General features: G+C 37.1%; 1 protein-coding gene across 3 annotated transcripts in view; it reads right to left on the bottom strand.

The window, feature by feature from the left end:
- Positions 1-17816, bottom strand: part of TRIM24 (tripartite motif containing 24) — a 93481-nt gene that overhangs the window by 6706 nt on the left and 68959 nt on the right. For all 3 annotated transcript variants that reach the window (XM_079931124.1, XM_079931126.1, XM_079931125.1), the window contains exons 10-16: positions 14795-14968; positions 10739-10912; positions 7421-7556; positions 5854-5926; positions 4593-4761; positions 2003-2331; positions 573-705 (exon numbers count right to left, since the gene is read on the bottom strand). In XM_079931124.1, coding sequence (XP_079787250.1) covers positions 573-705; positions 2003-2331; positions 4593-4761; positions 5854-5926; positions 7421-7556; positions 10739-10912; positions 14795-14968 — 1188 coding nt within the window. The remainder of the gene's footprint in view (positions 1-572; positions 706-2002; positions 2332-4592; positions 4762-5853; positions 5927-7420; positions 7557-10738; positions 10913-14794; positions 14969-17816) is intronic.

The following is a 17816-nucleotide window of genomic DNA, read 5'->3' as shown; positions in this document are numbered from 1 at the left end:
CTAAGGACCCCTCTCTGAATGCAGATGGTTCCATCATGTACTCTGCTACTTCTCTGCTTACAAGTTTACCCCAATAAACACTGTGTAGCAGTGGCAGTGCATGTTTCAGCTCTCTCTTGCACGACAACTTTCATACTGACTGTTCTACTTAATAATTTAGCAAAGGAGCTTCTTTAGTGATAAAGGAGTGTTGACTTAGTAGCTTTAAATGTTAATTACAGTTAAATATATTAGCTAGCTTTGAGGTATAAATCTAGTGCCATTTGGTGAAAGGATGTAATTATTTCCAGGAAGAGTAAACAGAAAAACCCATCTCTTTGGTGCCAATTCTTAACAAATTCTGAGGAAGAAAACATATCTGAATCAAACCCGAAACTGACTAAGGGTAGACTAAATTTAAAAGTCTAAATCTGCCATTATTTAAGACTGTTTTTTTTGGTGGAAAAAGAGTACTAAAGAAAAAAGCAGTATAAAATTGGACTGAATATATACTTCTTTGATGAAGACACATCTGCATTATAGTAATGCATCTAACCAAAACAACTGTTTAACAGTCTAGGTTGGAAACTTACCCTTTTATCTATTGGTGTTAGTTTGATAAGGCCTTCAGTTTTCTTTTTTTCTGAGTTGTGAATGGGAGCATCACAATCATATTCAACCTCTGGTTTAGATAAGTCTCGGCAGAAAGTGCAAATCCACTCTCCACTGTTGGGGAATAAAGTATCTGGCTGAGTTCCTAATGCACCATTGCTCTCTTCACCACCTCCCTTTCCCACCTCCCTCCAGGCCATCTATTATGCAGAATTACTTATTTGGCATCAGTGTTAATCACTGAGGATTTAGCACACATCTGCTTTGTACGTGGCACCATGCTGAGTGAGCTTGCAAGCAGAAATAGAGTTCACAGGCCTAAGTGGTAAACGTTAGCCTAGTTAAGGAGGCATGAAATATACACAAAATAAAAAAATAAACACACACAGTAATCTATGGCTGATGTGAAGCACAATTGACCTTTCCCCCCAAATGATTTAAGAAAAAGAAGCACTCTTGGTACTGTTCTTATAACTTTAAAATTATAAATATTTATTTATTTATATTTATTTTTTTTTCGGTACATGGGCCTCTCACTGTTGTGGCCTCTCCCATTGAGGAGCACAGGCTCCGGACGCGCAGGCTCAGCGGCCATGGCTCACGGGCCCAGCCGCTCCGCGGCATGTGGGATCTTCCCGGACTGGGGCACAAACCCGTGTCCCCTGCATCGGCAGGCAGACTCTCAACCACTGCGCCACCAGGGAAGCCCTGAAATTATAAATATTTAAAAGTACAGCCTTGGAAGGGACTTCCTAGTGGTCAAGTGGTTAAGACTCCATGCTCCCAATGCAGGGGGCCTGGGTTCGATCCCTGGTCAGGGAACTAGATCCTGCATGCTGCAATTAAGAACCCGCATGCCGTAACTAAAAGATCCCTCATGCTGCAACTAAGACCCGGCACAGCCAAATAAATAAATAAATATTAAAAAAAAAAAAAGTCTTGGGGACAAGGCTCACTTAAACAAACAAACAAACAAAACCTACAGCCTTTGAAGAACTAAGATATCAACCCAATGGCTCTTCTCTATGACCATGATCATCTTATAGGGTTTGAGAATTTACTCAAGGTATTTGTGAACAATACAGCTCAATGGCTGGCAAATAAGATGCACTAAGTTATGGCAGTGTTGTGCATAAGGATAACACTTTATGGTACTTCCCTTGTAATAATTTAAAGGGCCAGTTATTTTTTTTTTCTCCTCATAACAGACTAGGTTTTTGAGAGAAGCACTGGGAATGGGAGGCAGGGTATGGGAAACCCTGTGTTGAAAATTTTGGCGTATGCATTTATGCCAAGTGGACTTCTGTTTAAGTTTTTACAAAGGTTTTATGTTACAGTGATCATCAAAAGTTTATTGCTGTTATTATTTATAATGAAAGAACGTAAGGAAGGGAAGCAAGCACCGTCTTACCTTGGAAAATTTGCCAATGTGGGCACATGACAAGAGAGATGGAATACTTTGGGACACTTCTCACAGCATAGGAGTTCCCCTCCGTTCTGACAAACTGCACACCAGTCCTCATTGGGGTCATCCTCTTTCCTTGTCTCTCCAACGTGAAGGGGTGACTTCTGTGAGGCATCTAGCCACTCAGACTTTCCATTTGAGGAATTTTCCTGGTTAAGTCCAGGTTGATCTCCTGTGCTATCAGGGGCATCTGATCTTAACACAGACTCTTCAGATGCAGAGCTCTGACTGCTATTTAAGAGCAGGGAGGTGAGTATGCTTCTTGGATAGTTGGTCTGCAGTGGAAAGAGTTAACATATGCATATGGGTATCTTAAACTGCCATTCTTTATTAGCACTACTGCAATTCTGGACTGCAGTCTGCCCACTCATGAGCACCTGGTTATTTCAAAGGAGTCTGTGAATCTGCATGAGACCAGAATACGTTTACTGCTAACTGTCCCTAATGGTAAAGAAGACATGGACCTCTACTGAAAAATACCTTCAAAACAGAAGATCAGCAGCTGTAACAGGGTGTGGATAACACAGGGAAAATCTTTGAATCTGCTGATGGCTATAGCAGTGGGTGGGTACTGTAGAAGTCAACCACGTGAACTATAAATACATTTTACTGGAGCTGTTAATTCAAAGTATATCTAAACACAAAACAGGCCTACTACAGATTTTTTATCATTCATAAAAAGGCATACTGCTTTAATTCTTAGAAGTAATTTCACCTCTGCAAGTGCCATTAATAACTTTAAAATGAACCTAAATGTTATGTTTGAGCCTAGAATGGTGAAAATTTCAAATTAATAACAAAACCTATTATCTCCTTTAAACATTTTTAAACATTTTGAAGTAATAAATGTAGATTTAGTTAAAAGCACAGGTATATAATATCATTCCTTGGAGCCAATTATTTTCAAATTATTTAGCTTTTCCCTCTGCTATTTACCTCCATACTTCTAAACAGTATGCTTATACTATAATTTTTCAGATTTTCAAATTTAAACATATTTTCAGTTTTTTTTTTTTTGCGGTACGTAGGCCTCTCACTGTTGTGGCCTCTCCTGTTGCGGAGCACAGGCCCCGGACGCGCAGGCTCAGCGGCCATGGCTCACGGGCACAGCTGCTCCGTGGCATATGGGATCCTCCCGGACCAGGGCACGAAGCCGTGTCCCCTGCATCGGCAGGCGGACTCTCAACCACTGCGCCACCAGGGAAGCCCTTCAGTTTTAAATGTATATATTTTCCCTTCTATGGAAGATCAGATTTTTCCTTCCTGATTCTCCACACCCTCCTTATACTTACACACACCATTCATACCATCCTCTGAACATAGTTTTATTAAGCACTGTTTTCTTTTTAGTTGGGAGGCACCAGTATAACTGTTTATAGCCAGCATCTATTCCAGCTGGTCAGTATCATTGCTGTACTGGTTAAGTATCCTGAAAAATCAATTTTTGGTCAAATGCATATTCACGTTATATCCTGATTATGTCCAGTTTTTATTTAAATTTGTATTCAGGTGTTTGTTTAAATCATTATGACTATATACTGTTCATTGCATAACCACAGAATGTACTATGACTACACTTCCTTTTTGTCTAACTTTTTGTTTTTCCTGTGAGTCAATAATTACCATATTTTAAAATTTAATCCATTTGCTTATTTTTCTAGATATCTAAGTCATTCTCACAATCCCCAACAGGGTTATAAAATGTTTCTCAATACTGTCAAAGCATTTTTCTCCCACTACATACATTCCTAATGGAGTCTTCTGTCCTCCTCCTACAGGGTGTACTGGAGGAGCTGTTGTATTGGGGACTAACTACCCTTTTCTTTGCCTCTCTTCTGTGTTAGATCCCAGAAATGGGATCTTATGTCTTTCTCTTTCTGGTTTAATTCATTTTTGATGAAGCATATTCTCAAATATCTTCTCAAATGAGTGCATGGAATTAAGTTTTTGAGAATCTGCATGCATGTCTAAAAATGTTTATTTAATCTTTACACATAATTGATAATTTGCCTGGGTACAGAATCCTGGCTACAAAATATCTTTCCTCACAATTTTGTTATTTTCTCTATTGGCTTCCAGCTTTGAGAGTCTGTGTTGAGGACTTGGTGACACTATGATGTCTGATCCATTATGTAAGGTGTTTTTTTCCTCTGGAAGCTTTTAGAACCTGTTTAGAATACTGGTATTCTGAAATCGATGAGGATATGACTTGAGTCTTTTTTTCATTTAATTGTTCTGGTACTTGGTAGGCCCTTTCAATTCAGATGCTCATGCCCTTCAGTTACAGTAAGTTTCCTTGTATTATTGCTTTGGCAATTACCTTCCATGTGTTTTACTCTGTTCTCTCTTTCAAATGCCCAACCTCCTCATTTAACCTCTGACTTTTCAAACTCTTCTCCCTGTTTGCCATCCATCTTTTTGTTTTGATCAACTGAAAGATTTAAATATAATAGTTTTTATCTCCTACGAGCTATTTAAAAGTTTCTCTCATCCTATCCCTCAAGTAGGAGTAGTATTGCAATCATAATATAATTACATTTTGAGCCCTAGATTCTTCATCTGATTCTTGTTTCACTATAACAACAGGAAAATCATAATTTTCAGGTGGTCCACTGTTTTCTTGTTTTATTCGGATTGGCTCCAACATGACCACTGGGACTTTGTGTGTAGAATCAGCTCCTGCTGGTTTGCTGGAAGAGCCAGAGCTATAAGTATAAGAAAAAAAGAAAGAAAGAAAGAAAGAAAAAATCTAAGAAAGCTACCTTAAGTATCTTAAAACAAGGTATAATAATAGCTTTTCGGAGTAATGCTGTATCTTCACAGCAATGGTAACTATGTTACATCAGCAATAAATGATACATAACTGAAATGCATCTGCTGTATGCAAAACAGTTTCATTTACGTATAAAAAATGTGCCACATACTAACCTATCAAAATGGTTACATTACATACCTGGAAAGGTATTTAAATAAATTTAAATAAAACCTGAATTAAAACTGACTTCAATATCCTGAGGCTCTAAAATTGGGCAGCCAGATCTTAGAACTATCTTAGAATTAGCATCTTTTTTTTAGGATTTTCCTTTCGTTCTCTAGTCAGTGACAAAGAGAAGTCTAGGCTCACATTAACGATTTACTGTCACAAAGTGTGAAGATAATTAACTAGGTTCATAATTTACTGGTGTTCTGCTATTTTAAAAAATGTAGTGCAACAAAAAAGCCATTTACAGATAGCTACTCTGTTCTCATAGGATTAAAGACAAACTTTTCCCCTTCAGAGTATGCTACTTCCATACAATTAGGAAAGTAAGAATTGGGTTCACTATCTAGGAGAAATTTGCAAGCATTATGAGTGGGTGTGTAACACATAAAATACAGTTTCAACAACTGTAAAACAGAATCAATGTTTGGTTATTAGAAATGTCAGAACACCAATTTTAGCATAAAATTATTATTTGTTTTCCCTAAGTTTTTATTTGTGCATGTTCCTATATAGTGCAGTGTGTTACACAGACTTCATTTTTGTTTCTTCCTTGCTATTATACTAAAGTCAAATGTATTGTCTTATTTTCAACAGATAAACATTTTTGTATCTTTAAAGATAAAATTGTACTCTACTAAACCCATTGATTTATTACATTAACATATAATATATAATAATTATTAAACATTTAACTTAAAAGTTAAAAATAAGGGAAATTGCTTAAAATGTATTGAGTACCAAAGCATGCTGAACACTGGCGAGAGAAATCTAGTTACAGATTTTATAGGCTAGAGAATAAGTTAAGTCAGTTTACCTTCCTCGGCTCCCAACGCTGGAGGCACTAGGTGAACGTATTGGTGGGTGTACACTTGTCATAGTAACAGGTCCTGAGATCATACACATTCGTAAAATGAATTAATAACTGTATTTAATTCCTACTCAATGTTCTCACTTAGTACTACATTGAAACTGGAAACACATAATGAAACTATATAAAACAAGAGTAGCTGCTGAACTCCCAGCACAGTCTAAAGTCCCCCTAAACTGGCAGGGCTGTTCAACCTCAGCAGTACTGACATTTGGGGACAGATAATTCTTTGATGTGGGGGCTGTATGTGCATCGTAGGGATGCTGAGCAGCACCCTCGGCCCCTACAGTTATTAGATGCCATGGCACCTCTACATACTCAGCATCCAGGGGTGTGACAATCAGAAATGCCTGCAAACACTGTCGAATGTCCCATGTTAGAGTAACCAGGGTAGGAGCTTAGTGAGGACGCTAGTGCCAGCAAAAGCTACAGAGGACAATAAAAAGTTGGTAGGGCTGGTATAAAAGCAGTCCAAGAGAGAAAGCCCCACAGAGGCTGATGAACAGAAGACACTGAAGCAATGTATAGGAGATACTTTGTCCCTTGCCTGACACTGAGTTAGTACTGGATAAACGTTAGTTTTAGTAATAGTGCCAAAATGGTTTCCAGAAATGTTTTGTCAAGTTATACTCCCACCAGCTATGTATCAGAGCATTTGTCCCATCACATCCTCATCAATGAGTATTTTCACTATTTAAATCTTTGCTTATTCAATAGTTAGAAATTATGTCTTTTTGATTTTATAATGACTACTGGTGAGATGGAACCACCCATCTTTCTTCCTCTCCCCTGTTTTACTAACTAAATGTATTTCCTCTTTAGGGAATAATCTACTCATGTCCTTTTGCAATACTGTGTACTTTCCTTATTAATCTGTATGAACTTGTTACATAATTAAACAGTTTCTCTACCACATTTTGTCAACAATTTCCTTTCAGTTTGTTTATGTTTTAAATAAGTACCTCCTTTAAAATTCGACAACTGCTTAATTATGCTTATATGACTGGTGAATGGCATAAGAAATTCTCCTCTTTCCTTATTTTGGTCTAAGGCATCTAATTTGCCAAGGTCTCCGCGAGTAGCATTAGTCAGAGTGCCTCTCTCTTGAAGGAAATAAGTAGTTGTGTCCAAAATTCTTGAACACAATTAAATAGCGAAAAAAACCACCAAAAAGAGTGATTGTCACTGATAAATTTTGATGCTAGGAAAATTCCATGCAAAAAGAGATGATACTACAGGCAAATTATCAAAAAGAGAACGTACAATACTAATTTCCTCCTGGGAGCACTATAGTGCCCATAAGTTCTATTCAAATTGAAAATGTACAGAGGTTTAACTTTTGCTTCCCACTTCGAAAGTACATTAATTTTAAAGAGTACCCAAAACACAGACCCATTTTAATCATCCAACAGAAAAAGGGAGGAGGCATAGGGTGATTTTTTTAAAAATTATTATAAATAGAATAAAAACTGAAAAAAAACCACTAATAAAATTTTTAAAAAGCCCACTTTACCTGTAAGGCCTGGAGATGGCACTGATGAATTCGGTGACTGGACGGTTCTGTTTGAGGGTGGTCTTGGCTGGCCATGATCTGTACTAGTATCTTTCCTCACAATATTGTCCAGCATAATAGTACTTGAGCAGTCAATCTGATGAGAAATTATTTCACGGCATTGTGACTTTGCAAGTTAAAAGCTACTTTAAATTTATAAGAAAACTTTAATAGTTTAATTATTATCAGATAATAAAACATGTAAATATCATATTTGAGAAGTTCTGATCCATACTTTCCCCATAAACAACCTTGAAAAAAAGCTTTCACACTTCTTAATATTTCACCTTAGTAAATATACTGAGTCACACTATTTCAGAAGTCATGAGCCAGGAGAAAAGAGTATTGTGTGCTACACCCTTAAAAATTAAAACAAAATTATAAAAAGAAATTCTAATAATGTTTCTTAATTTATTTAAAAATAATAAAAGGTACCAATTTAAAAAAAAAGCAAACTTGGTGAGAAGAGTAGCACAGTTTCACATTTTGCAAATTTCTTTATTGTCTGGCTTAATAACAGCCAACTGGAAACTTGTATCTTTTACTCAGTCTGCTGAGATGTGTGGTTTTGGCTGAAGAATAAGAAGAAAATCTGGTCTTACACAGAGAGGACCTTGTAGAGCCTCTAAAAAGGTTGTACAGACCCCCATGTCCTTGGCCCACACTTTGAGAACCGATGCTCTGGTATGCACTAGATTGATGAGACAAGTCTACGCATAACACATTTTCAGAACACTAACCTCACTTAAATACATTCTTAATGTTTGGTAGGAAAAAATTGATCCCTTAGAGATTCCTGCTTTAATGCAACAGGTATACAAATAATTGACTGCTTTCCTAATTGACTGCTAAGCTAAAATATCGATAAATTTCTACTGAATAAGACTTTAATACTTTAGATGCAAATATTTTTTTAATTTTTTCATTGATGAATAGTTGAATTACAATGTTGTGTTAATTTCTGCTGTACAGAAAAGTGATTCAGTTATTCATATATATATTGTTTTTCATATTCTTTTCCATTATGGTTTATCACAGGATACTGAATATAGTTCTCTGTGCTATGCAGAACTTTGTTGCTTATCCATTTCTATATATACCAGTTTGCATCTGCTAATCCCAAACTCCCAATCCAACCCTCACCCACCCCCCTTTAGATGCAAGTATTTTTAATGCTTAAATATACCATTTATTCCTCAAGAACGTTTTTGTGATTAAAATCCAATTTAATAGTTCCAGCCTTTCTCAATCAAGATTCTCCAAGAGAATTAAGTTCTACAGTCCGAGGGCATAGACTGTATATAATGAATTTACTTCTCGCCTCTGCATCTAGAATGGTACTAGTTATGAACCATCCTTGGGAGGACTGAGGAAATAGTCACTCAAATCAGTTTCTTTATTCTGTGGTTCAGATGAGGAATTTCAGTTGAGAAAGCTGGTGGACAAAGGGTCATCTGTATCTGAGGACTGCAGAGGAAAATTTACTTTCTGTGCGTCCTCTTTCAGTAGGGGAAGGAGGAAGTACACAGGGTTATTTATGTTTAATATTCTTTGGGCACTACCTTGGCCAATACTTTTCAGAGAGTGCAAAAAGTACTGGAATGACTAAATTTGTTAGATCTTAATGTAAAAAAAGTTATTTACATTGTGGAATAATCCTAAAAGCTAAAATAAAATTATAGGAATGACAAAAAAAGTTTCCCTATCGATTGCCTATGCATGAAAAATACACGTACTCTACCCATTTAAAGTATAAACAATTATTTTAAAAATGAAATAACTCTGGTAAGGTTAATGATGCAACTTTTAGGAAATACTAATTGATCTCAGTAACTTGAAAAACAAACTAAATAATACAAAATTTTAGATTCCTTCACATCCTACAAGATTTCTTAAAAGTTTTTAATGTCTGTATGAGTGATTACCTTAAGCTTATAAGATGAGAAAAGGTAAAACAAGTATCAACTTATGTATAAAGATTTGTTTATTCAATGTTATATTTTCTGTCTTTGAAAAATATTTTTTAAAAAGTCATACTGACAAAGAGCTTAGAGGGTAAATGTGTTTAATTTAAATAAAAATGAAATCAGAGGTAATTTTGCACTGGTTAGTAAATGTTATCATTTCTCTTATTATTATTATGATTTTTATTTGAGGGGAACTTTTCCTGTGCCAGGCACTGGGCTTTACTTGCATTAGTTCATTGAGTCTTTTTTTTTTTTTAACATCTTTATTGGAGTGTAATTGCTTTACAGTGTGTGTTAGTTTCTGCTTTATAACAAAGTGAATCAGCTATACATATACATATATCCCCTTATCTCCTCCCTCTTGCGTCTTCCTCCCACCCTTCCTATCCCACCCCTCTAGGTGGTCACAAAGCACCAAGCTGATCTCCCTGTGCTATGCAGCTGCTTCCCTCTAGTTATCTATTTTACATTTGGTAGTGTATCTATGTCCATGCAACTCTCTCACTTCATCCCAGCTTACCCTTCCCCCTCCCCGTGTCCTCAAGTCCATTCTCTACGTCTGTGTCTTTATTCCTGTCCTGCCCTTAGGTTCTGCCCTTCAAAACTAATTTCTTTTTTTGATTCCACATTCACGTGTTAGCATACGGTATTTGTTTTTCTCTTCCTGACTTAACTTCACTCTGTATGACAGACTCTAGGTCCATCCACCTCACTACAAATAACTCAATTTCATTTCTTTTTATGGCTGAGTAATATTCCATTGTATATATGGGCCACATCTTCTTTATCCATTCATCTGTCGATGGACACTTAGGTTGCTTCCATGTCCTGGCTATTGTAAATAGTGCTGCAATGAACATTGTGGTATACATGACTCTTTTTGAATTATGGTTTTCTCAGGGTACATTTCTATTATTAAACTTGTCTCCATCTCTTCTGGTGTCTTAAATGTTAGACTCCTTCTCTAACCTTATTCTATTGTAATATATCACATTCCAGCAATTCAGCCTTCCAGTACCTCCTCCCATGTCCTCACCCCTTCCTTCCCAGCTTAGATTCCATAATCCATCACCATAATCATTCATTTACAAACACTTTAACTCCAGTGCCCTGAAAGACATTCTGTAGTATGTTCAAGTGTTAATATTAATCTTTTTATTATTCCTGCTGTTACCATATTTCTAAAGGATAAAAACAACTTCTAAACACAAACGCACAGCCTATAATCCAACAAACCCATGCCTTTTACCAGATCCAAGTTCACTTAAAATTTTTGAAACAGATTCTTAGAATAAATTTTATGTATACTTACATCTGGAAGAGAAGGAAGATTATAGGGACCTCCCACGGGTGAGCTCAAATCAATCATAGGTGACCCAAAAGCCTTTCCATCATATCCTGCTGCACTAGTAATGGTGGGACTGGAAGGAGTAGAGGACGTGCTGTTGGCAGCTGATGGGGTGGCCTGCCCACTGCTGACCTGCCACTGTGGTAGCAAGAAGGAAAGAAGAAAGGTGGTCTATCAGCAGGCCTGTAACGTAAAATGTCCATCTAATCCCTGTTCCAGACACAAAACAAAGTAAAAGACACAGTCTGCTATTTGAATTCAACTGTAATTTTAATGGAAAGGGGACAGGACACAAGTATATATAATTTTCATTAATCCTGTCCAAACGTAAAAAATAAAAAGAACTGATTTGTACCAGAAGACAACAGTTAGTATTCACAAGAAAACCACAGCACCCAATCTTGGAAAGCTTACACATACTGGAAAAGAAATATAAACATGTACAAAGCAACTTCAAGGTAAAGATGGAGGGCTGAAAACATACGTTTTCTTCTGTCCCTACCTGATACACCTGAAAGTAAAATGACAGTTAAGGGAATTTTTTTTTGAAAAAGGCACTGACCCATAAAGACAAAGAAAACAGGGGAGAAGACAGAAATCACATTTTGGAAGCTGGAAGGCAAATGGACAAAAAGCAAATGAATTAGTCGTAGCCAATTGGATAAAGCTGAAATCTAAGCTGGCAGTGGGAAAAACAGAGAAGCAAATCAGCATATACTGTAGAACCCCTAAGAGCCTGAGAATTAGAAGCATAAGAGGTGAAACTGGGACTAAAAACAGGATGATCTGTTGAGAGTCTGTTTAAGAAGGATTAAATCTCACGTTCGTTTCCTACTTTATCTGTAGCTACCCCAAGATAATAAGGACCACCTCCACCTCTGCAAAAGAAGGCTGGAAATTAATTTTCTAGAATAGGTAAAATACTCTTTGGGCTGACGAGCATCAGGCTCAGCTGAAGGCAGAAGTATTGCACTTGGGCTTCCCCAGTGGCACAGTGGTTAAGAATCTGCCTGCCAATGCAGGGGACACGGGTTCGAGCCCTGGTCTGGGAAGATCCCACATGCCGCGGAGCAACTAAGCCCATGCGCCACAACTACTGAACCTGCGCTCTAGAGCCCGTGAGCCACAACTACTGAGCCCACGTGCCACAACTACTGAAGCCCACGTGCCTAGAGCCTGTGCTCCGCAACAAGAGAAGCCACCGAAATGAGAAGCTGGTGCACCGCAAGGAAGAGTAACCCCCGCTCGCCACGGCTAGAGAAAGCCCGCGTGCAGCAACAAAGACCAAAAATAAATAAATTAATTAATTAAGAAAAAAAAGAAGCATTGCACTGAAAATGACGAGTAAGAAACCATACAGACACTGAATGCCGAGCTTCCTGCCCACTCTGCCTCCGGCCCGCTAATAATCTTCTTCCCCCAGCTGGCTTCAATGAGCAGCCAGGCCCTGCATTTCAGGCATGAAACAGAAAGATCTTTTGGGAATTGGACCACTACCTATGGACAGTGACCTTAGTAACTCTCCTAATAAACATGCCTAGCAAACCTCACGTAAGAGTGAAATTCAGCCATCAAACGTTAGCCCCCCACCCTGGCTTTCAGGTTTTTTTTTTCCTAAACACCCATTTCTCATATACAAACAGGTACTTAAGCATCAATAAACATCTGAGGAAACTCTTTGTCATTTAATGTTAGAGGCTGAAATAAACACATTAATAAAGGAACGCTACAGGGTATACAGAGATGAACCATGCTGCTATCTATACTTTACTTTGAAACCTATCAAAAAACGAGAAGGTTTGATTGACAGATGGATGGATAAATGGGTATATGGATAATAAGTGAGAAGGCAAATAGAGCAACCTATCCCCTATACAACTCTTTCAACTTACTATGTTTGAAAATTTTTATAATAAAATACTGGGGGGAAAAAAGCCACTAAGAGGTATCTTAAGACTATGCAGGGGAAAAAACTCCCAAACTCAGTTTCATTTATATATGGACTACACAATATAGAGTGACAGTGATGGAAATATTCTAACTTTGAAAAATCTAATTTACATGCTCCACTGAAAAAACTAAGTAAAAAACCCTGTGAATATGAATGTCATCTTTACCACATACCCACCCCTCGTATCCATCCACCTGTCTGTGTCTCTCTCTCTTCCTCCTTCCCTCCCCAGAATAAGCAGTTACAGTTGATGTGTATCTTTCCACGTTTTTTCTATATATATATAAGTGAGATTTAAAAAACAAAAACAAAACCACAAAATTGAAAATAACTCACAAAAAAATCCGACAAAGTTTTTTGCCGTGTAATATACTTCGCAGATCATATATAGATTACTGCCTTTTCTTAATAGCCAAAAAGCATTTCCACTGTACAAGTATATTATAATTTGTTAAGCTACTCTATCAATTAAAACAAATTCCCCATTATCTTTTATCCTAGCTTGTTCATTTATTCATTCATGTTTAGACTTCTGACCAGGAAACATTTTTAAAAACCTTCTTAGAGTGCATGTCTACCCATTAAAAATAATACATAGGGAATAGGTGAGGAAATATTTGAGTACCCAGAATGTTCCAGGTGCTTTTATATACACTAACACTAAGTCTCAGCAAAACTCTGCAAGGTACTCACTCACTCTATAGTGGGGGCAAAGGAGATTTTAAAGAGTACACTTGTACAAGGCCACAAAAGTATTAGGAAAATAAACGAATTTAAGACCAAACTGCAGTCTGGTCCCTTTTCACCTCACCTCTAATGATGAAACAGAGATAGGTATAAATTTTATTGAAAATAATTAAAATATTATTTTAGAAAGTATTAATATTTTATCGAAACCAAACTAATTATAAACATATACACACACTTAGTATACGTACTTTTAGAATACTACTTTCAAATCATTTGATTAAAATGAATGTCACAGAATTATGGGAATAGCATCATATTCTTTATTTTGGTCTTGGCAAAAAAATTAAACTGAAATCAATCTACTAGTCCTAAGCTGGAAAGGCTTGACACAAGTACTTGGAGAAGACAAAGCACTGGGAGAACTTTTTGAAACAGTGTAATAGGGCTTCCCTGGTGGCGCAGTGGTTGGGAATCCGCCTGCCAATGCAGGGGACGCGGGTTTGAGTCCTGGTCTGGGAAGATCCCACATGCTGTGGAGCAACAAAGCCTGTGCACCACAACTACTGAGCCTGCACTCTAGAGCCCGCGAGCCACAACTACCGAAGCCCACACGCCTAGAGCCCGTGCTCCGCAACAGGAGAAGCCACTGCAATGAGAAGCCCATGCACCTCAGTGAAGAGTAGCCCCCGCTTGCCACAGCTGGAGAAAGCCCGCGTGCAGCAACGAGGACCCAATGCAACCAAAAATAAATAAATAAAATTTATAAAAAAAATAAAAAAAGTGTAATACCTAAAAAATATTTTTACCTGAAAACACTAAGAATATATATATAATATATATTATAAATTTATATAATACAAATATAAATTATAACTTAGATAAACATTAAACCTTCTAAGAGTTAATATATAACCTTAAATATTAAACTTTATCAGATGTATACGTACTACATATTAAAACTGTGTGATACTAAGTTTGTGCCCAAGAAGTCTCCCTGAAACACTTTGAAGATTTGTTTATTGGTCTCTCTTTAAGTATGCAATCTGTATTTGTCAGAATAATTCTGTCTTAGGAAATTTAATGCACTCACCTAAACGCTACACACATTAACACTGAAAAATTCATACCTATGACTCACCCTCCTTCACTTCTGTATAAGTGGCTTGATTTCTCTTGTTAATTACAAAGCATCAAGATCCTCTCTTAGCTTTGTCTCTCTCTATAGGGCAGTCTGTAATAAACTTTGTAATCCACACTTATTTAAAAAAGGAAAAAGCTTACTCTTGCTCTTTATCGCCATTGCTCTATCCATAAATTCAATGTGATTTGGAAGTAGAGAGAAGCAGAACAAGCAACTGTGGAGAAGTAAATATATATACCTGTTTTATGGCTTGTTGAGCCAGGAAAGCCATCTGCAGGGGGTTGGGCTTTATTGCTTGTCGTGGCGTACTCTGGTTTGGTGGATATCTTAGCTGTTGAGGATGAGGAGGAAGAACTGGTCCATTGGGTTTGGGGCTGTGATTCTGAAAATTTATCAAACGTGGAGGAGGTTGCTAGAAAAAAAGAAATTCAACCAACTCAGTGACAATCATCTCCTGAAAGACAAAGTATGAAGAACTCCATTTTATAACTTTTACAGAACGACAGCAATTCTGTCACAGATGAATCATTTATTAAAATTACAGTAAGGGTATGGGGGAAGGGGACAGCCTTCCAGAATGTGTATAAGCAATTTAAAGAAAAGAAGTTTTATTAGGAAAGACCCTTGGGAGAGGATTTTCCAGCTGCAAGTAGGTTAAACTAGGATTAGATCTAGGCCACACTGGGAAGTAGGGAAAATTTGTCGTTGGTATTCTTCTAAGTCCCTGATGATTATATTCTGTAAAGAATTGCCCTCTTCAATCTTCCTAAAATAATGTGATGGTAGAATAATTACTAACATTTACTGAGTAGTTATTACATGTCAGGTACTACTTTAAGTGCTTTACATGTGTTAACCCATTTAATCTTCACAATGATCCACTAAGGTAGGGATTACCTCTGTTTTACACAAAAGGGAACTGAGATATAGAGAATTTAAATAACTTGTCCAAGAGTAACAAAGATAGGAGGAATGGAGCTGAGATTTGAACTCAAGTCCTCTGGCTCCAAGCAGTAAAACATAAATAATGAACAGATGAATATTAATAACATTTAAAAATTAATGAATCGGATCTTATTGCGATCAAACTATGTGCCAGGCATTGTGACTGGCATTTTACATGTGTTATCTCATTATTACCCTCCCCTCATTTTACAAATTAGGACACTAAACATTAAAAGCTGAAAAAAGTCACACAGCTTGTTAAAAATTGAAAAAAGTCACACAGCTCGTTAAAGGCAGCACTAAGGCTTTAATCCAAAACTAGTCTGCCATTTCATTACCCAAACAGGTTTTGGTGTTTAGCTGGGGGTTAAGGTACTAATTACGGCTTAGAGGATGAGTCTCTCTAAAAGAAAACAGATTTTGAAAGGACACCCTTCAAGGACAACACTGGTTGATTATAGGGCAGGGTAGGGGCTGGGAAGGCAAGCCTAGTTTGCTCAATAAATGCTAGCCCTAGAAATTGAGACCAGTGTTCTAGAAAAAGGTAACCGTATATGCCAGTCTCACCTTGACTACCCAATTCTCTCTAAGGTTGGCAACTTATTGCAAAGTAAATACTTATTTTCAGGCTATCTTAACTGCATATGAATAAGAACTTCTCAGAAAGGGAACTATTAACTCCCACATTCAAGGTGGGAAAAATAAATGTGAAATTTATAAAGGCTGAAATAGCAACATCTTAAACTTTGACACTGTGAAGGCAGACAGCCATAAAGTGTAGCTCTGCCCTCTTTTTGTTCTTTTCCTTCTCCCATTTTTGGAATTCATCTCCTTTCCTGGGTAAATTATTTCTCTTTCCCCTCTCTTGCAAATTAGTTGGCACTGGGTTCACCGTCAATAACTTTCAAGAGTGACCAGCAGTTACAGACCCAATGAAAAGTAGATTTAGACACCATTTCAAGATCAAGGGAAATTCTTGAAATTCTATTCTTCTGGGTGAAGAACAGAAAAATATTAGAGAAAACGAGAAAATGAAAAAATCTTATAAAAGCGTAAGCCTGAAGCCATAGCAATTCTCTTCGATTCTTCTATTAAAGTTTTGTGACTTGAAGGGTTTTATATCATAGAAACACAAACAGAGAAGAACTGGGGAATCATAGTGGAAAACTTCTAAGTTAATCAAAGAGACAATTTTTTAAAAAGTGGAAAAGCACCCAAAATGATCCTTAAGGGAGAACAAAAGTAGTTACAGAAGTCTTCTGCCTCCCCCTGCCCTGAGATTTATATATTGATTCAGTCAAGAAATGACACTTGATGCCAGAGTACTGTACTGTGTGAAAAACCAGTGTGGGACTGGGTGTCAACTCTCCATCAAGGAATCCCAGTGTGGTTAAGATGCAAGGTGATTTTTCTTTCCTCTCCCAAACTGTTACAGTTGATTGAGTTAATTTCTAAGAACCCTGTGACAGGAAAAGCAACTTGAAAGAATAAGACTAGCAGCTAGTTATGAGCATAAAAGAAATAGCAAAACCAGTGCTATTTTAATTAAATGGAATCAATTAATTTGCAAGAAGGAAAAAAGGGAGAGAATAGAGAAATATAATTGAGAGCTTAAGCAAACTGACATATAATCATCACTATCCTCACCTTCACTCTAAATACTTTTATTATTACAGGTTTTCATTTTATTCTAGGTCAGTATAACCATGAAGCATAGCAGATGTCCTTCTAACATCCACCCACTGTTTAGGAAATTAATGGATACATATGAATGAGAGTTATCTCCAGAGCAGTAAATCTAGCCCGGGAGTGACAACCATTATGTATAAAATAACATACTTAGATCTAACAAACTTAGCCCTGTCCATTAGAGTATGATAGAGTATACTGTACACCGCTCAATAAACAGAGATGCATAATGTTTATCAAGTTTGTACCACTCAGTCATATAACTATGTATTCTAGCTCTGTATCACACAACTCTTTAATCATTCAGATTACATGGCTAATCTTCAGAGGAAGAAATAGGGAACTACTGTATAAGTGATTTTTAGAAGGAGGCCTTTAAATTGACCTGGGTCCTATTGGACAGATGTAGAGTATGATTTGAACACACCCACAAAGAGGCACACACACACCCTGCTTAAAGACAGATATTTTCCCACATATATATGCAAATAAACTGTTAGAAAACTAAGAAAGCAGGTGGGTAGGGCAGTGTGAAAGTTTACAGATGAGGGAAAACTGATGAGTGAAAAATGTAGGAGTGGGTATTTGGTACAGAAGAGATAAAATGAGAGATGAGAGTACTGGAA

Source organism: Stenella coeruleoalba (assembly GCF_951394435.1).
Source record: "Stenella coeruleoalba genome assembly, chromosome: 9".
NCBI classification, from domain to species: Eukaryota; Metazoa; Chordata; class Mammalia; order Artiodactyla; family Delphinidae; genus Stenella; species Stenella coeruleoalba.
The sequence above is the reverse complement of the archived record's forward strand: the minus strand, read 5'-3'. Positions and strand labels throughout refer to the sequence as shown.